Here is a 2,500-nt window from a genome sequence, read left to right as displayed (position 1 = left end):
AGATCTCCAAACCCATGCAGTGAGTCCTGCCTCTTCGCTTGTGAAATTGATATTTACTGTACTTGACAGGAAATATAACAAGAAACAAACTGTTTGTTTAACCCATTGAAACCGAAGGCCCTCAGACTATGAAAAACCTAAATATCTCAGCTTCTGAAGCACATGAAAATATGCACCAATTTGCATTTAAACTTTAAGACCCTCATCTTTCATTAGATGTTCATTCATCTCAAACAAACAGAGATTGTTAATAAAGTTGTCTCAAATCTCATGAGCCTGAATGTTGAGTAATGCACCTCCAGGCGCCAGGCCAATGTTGCGCAATGCAACATCAGGTATCAATGGGTTAAGCATTGCCACCACCACCCACCCCGGAAATTTAAAAAAATACAACCACAACCAGGGCCTTTTAAGACGACCTGGGGCGCCTAGGCTACAGGTTGCTGTGGGCCCCCCCGGAAGGCAAACTTCACCACAAATTAGACATGTGTCATAATGATGAACTAGGAATTAAGGATAACTCAACTGCACTCAATATGACATGTGAATTTTGCAATATTACACTCTGTCACAATTCTGCAATTTTTCACTTTTGGGCCATTCAGGGCCCCCCTGGTAGATGGGGGGCCCCTAGGCTGCAGCCATATCTAGCCTGTGCATTAATCCAGCCCTGACCACAACTGGTGATGACAGGCATTTCCGCCTCCACTCACACAAGCCAGAGCATGTTCAAGAGATGTTTGGCACATGACCAGCCTGTTGATGAGATTGGCAGGGTTGTGTTCTGCACTGAGTGTAGCCTACGGTACATCCATACTTGGCATTATTCCAGAATTTTACTGGTAACTATTAAAAAAGGTTCTAGATTTCTCATACTGTGTTCTGCATGCATACAGTATTCATGGCAACTATAAGCATCTTAATGTGATGTGATTTGCTGTGCCGTGTTCCAGGATAGTACAGTGATGAGTGTTTCATTCCCATGCAAATATCCTACGACAATTAGATCGGTCAGGAAGGGTGTCGCGCCAATTACTCCAGGCTTTTTTGCACTGATGAAGGTCTGGGCACCGAAACATTTGTAATACACCCCCACTTGGTAGCACTTTATTTTATTTTTGGTCAAGTTGATGGATTAAGCACCTTTTCTGCGTCGGCAACTCTTGATGTGCGAGTTCTCTTCCTCCTTCTGTCTTCTACAACAATTAGAGCCTTTTCCACTGAGGCAGGTTTTGTTATTCAGTAAGCATGCCATTGTTGAATATATCCAAATCATGCATTCCTACAGCTGTGTGTGCGTGCGCGCGCGTGTGTGTGCGTGTGTGCGCATGTGTGTGTGTGCGTGTGTGCGTTTGTGCGTGTGTGTGTGTGTGTGTGTGTGTGTGTGTGTGTGTGTGTGTGTGTGTGTGTGTGTGTGTGTGTGTGTGTGTGTGTGTGTGTGTGTGTGTGTTTTTGCTGTTGTTAATGTTGGTGTGCCAAGTGACAATAAACTTAATTTGTTTGCCTCCATAAAAATGTTTATGTCTTGTAAAGGTCTCTCCCATGACTGTAATTTCCTCTTACATGACTGTGTGTGTGTGTCTGTATGTGTGTGTGTGTGTGTGTGTGTGTGTGTGTGTGTGTGTGTGTGTGTGTGTGTGTGTGTGTGTGTGTGTGTGTGGGCATGTGCGTGTGCGTGTGTGTGTGTGCCATACTCAGAGCTTGAATCATGTTTGATGACTCACCAGAGTTGTCAGGCCTCAGTACGTCTCTGTGACACATCTTGAAGGATGATGTCATTAGTGAACGTTTAGGACTCCTAAATGGCTTTGCCAGGGGCACACATGCCGACACATCACACACACACACACACACATGCGCGCACGCACGCATGTGTGCGCTCGCGCGCACACACACACACACACACACACACACACACACACACACACACACACACACACACACACACACACACACACACACACACACACACACACACACACACACACACAATACACACACACACACTACCCATATCTGTTCATACTTACACAGGCTTGCATGCAGATAGACACAAAAGCATGCATACAGACACACAGACAGTACACACAGTATGTACTACGGTGTTACCGGACAAATAGACCAGCCGCGACACGATTCAAGCGACAGAGAATTGCTGCAGCAAGAGCGATACGAGCAATTGAAGCGACTAGCGTATGTTCAGGCAAAGCATTCAAACGTTCCCATTGGCTGTGGTCACTCACCTCTATACAGTCATTGGCTGTCGCGGCTGGTCGCCGAACCGCGTCATAGAAAGTTGAAAGGATTTCAACTTCAAACTGTCGCTCTCGGCGTGCGAATCGCTCTAGTCTCCAGAATCGCTTTTGTCGCGCGAGTCAATACAAAGTCAATTACTTCCGTCGCTCGCCTCGCTCTTGTCGAAAAATAACAAAGGAAAAAAATAGATTGTGTGAAAATTACAGAAAAAAAATACAAAAAGAACCTCAAAAAGTCCTCCTTT

General features: G+C 45.3%; 1 protein-coding gene across 1 annotated transcript in view; it reads left to right on the top strand.

Moving 5' to 3' along the window:
* LOC134439279 (N-acetyl-beta-glucosaminyl-glycoprotein 4-beta-N-acetylgalactosaminyltransferase 1-like) overlaps nucleotides 1-2,500 on the top strand; it is a 57,961-nt gene that overhangs the window by 15,734 nt on the left and 39,727 nt on the right. The window contains exon 6 of the mRNA XM_063189182.1: nucleotides 1-19. This exon is cut by the window's left edge and continues 49 nt beyond it. Coding sequence (XP_063045252.1) covers nucleotides 1-19 — 19 coding nt within the window. The remainder of the gene's footprint in view (nucleotides 20-2,500) is intronic.

Source organism: Engraulis encrasicolus, chromosome 22 (genome assembly GCF_034702125.1).
Source record: "Engraulis encrasicolus isolate BLACKSEA-1 chromosome 22, IST_EnEncr_1.0, whole genome shotgun sequence".
Lineage (NCBI taxonomy): Eukaryota > Metazoa > Chordata > Actinopteri > Clupeiformes > Engraulidae > Engraulis > Engraulis encrasicolus.
The sequence above is the reverse complement of the archived record's forward strand: the minus strand, read 5'-3'. Positions and strand labels throughout refer to the sequence as shown.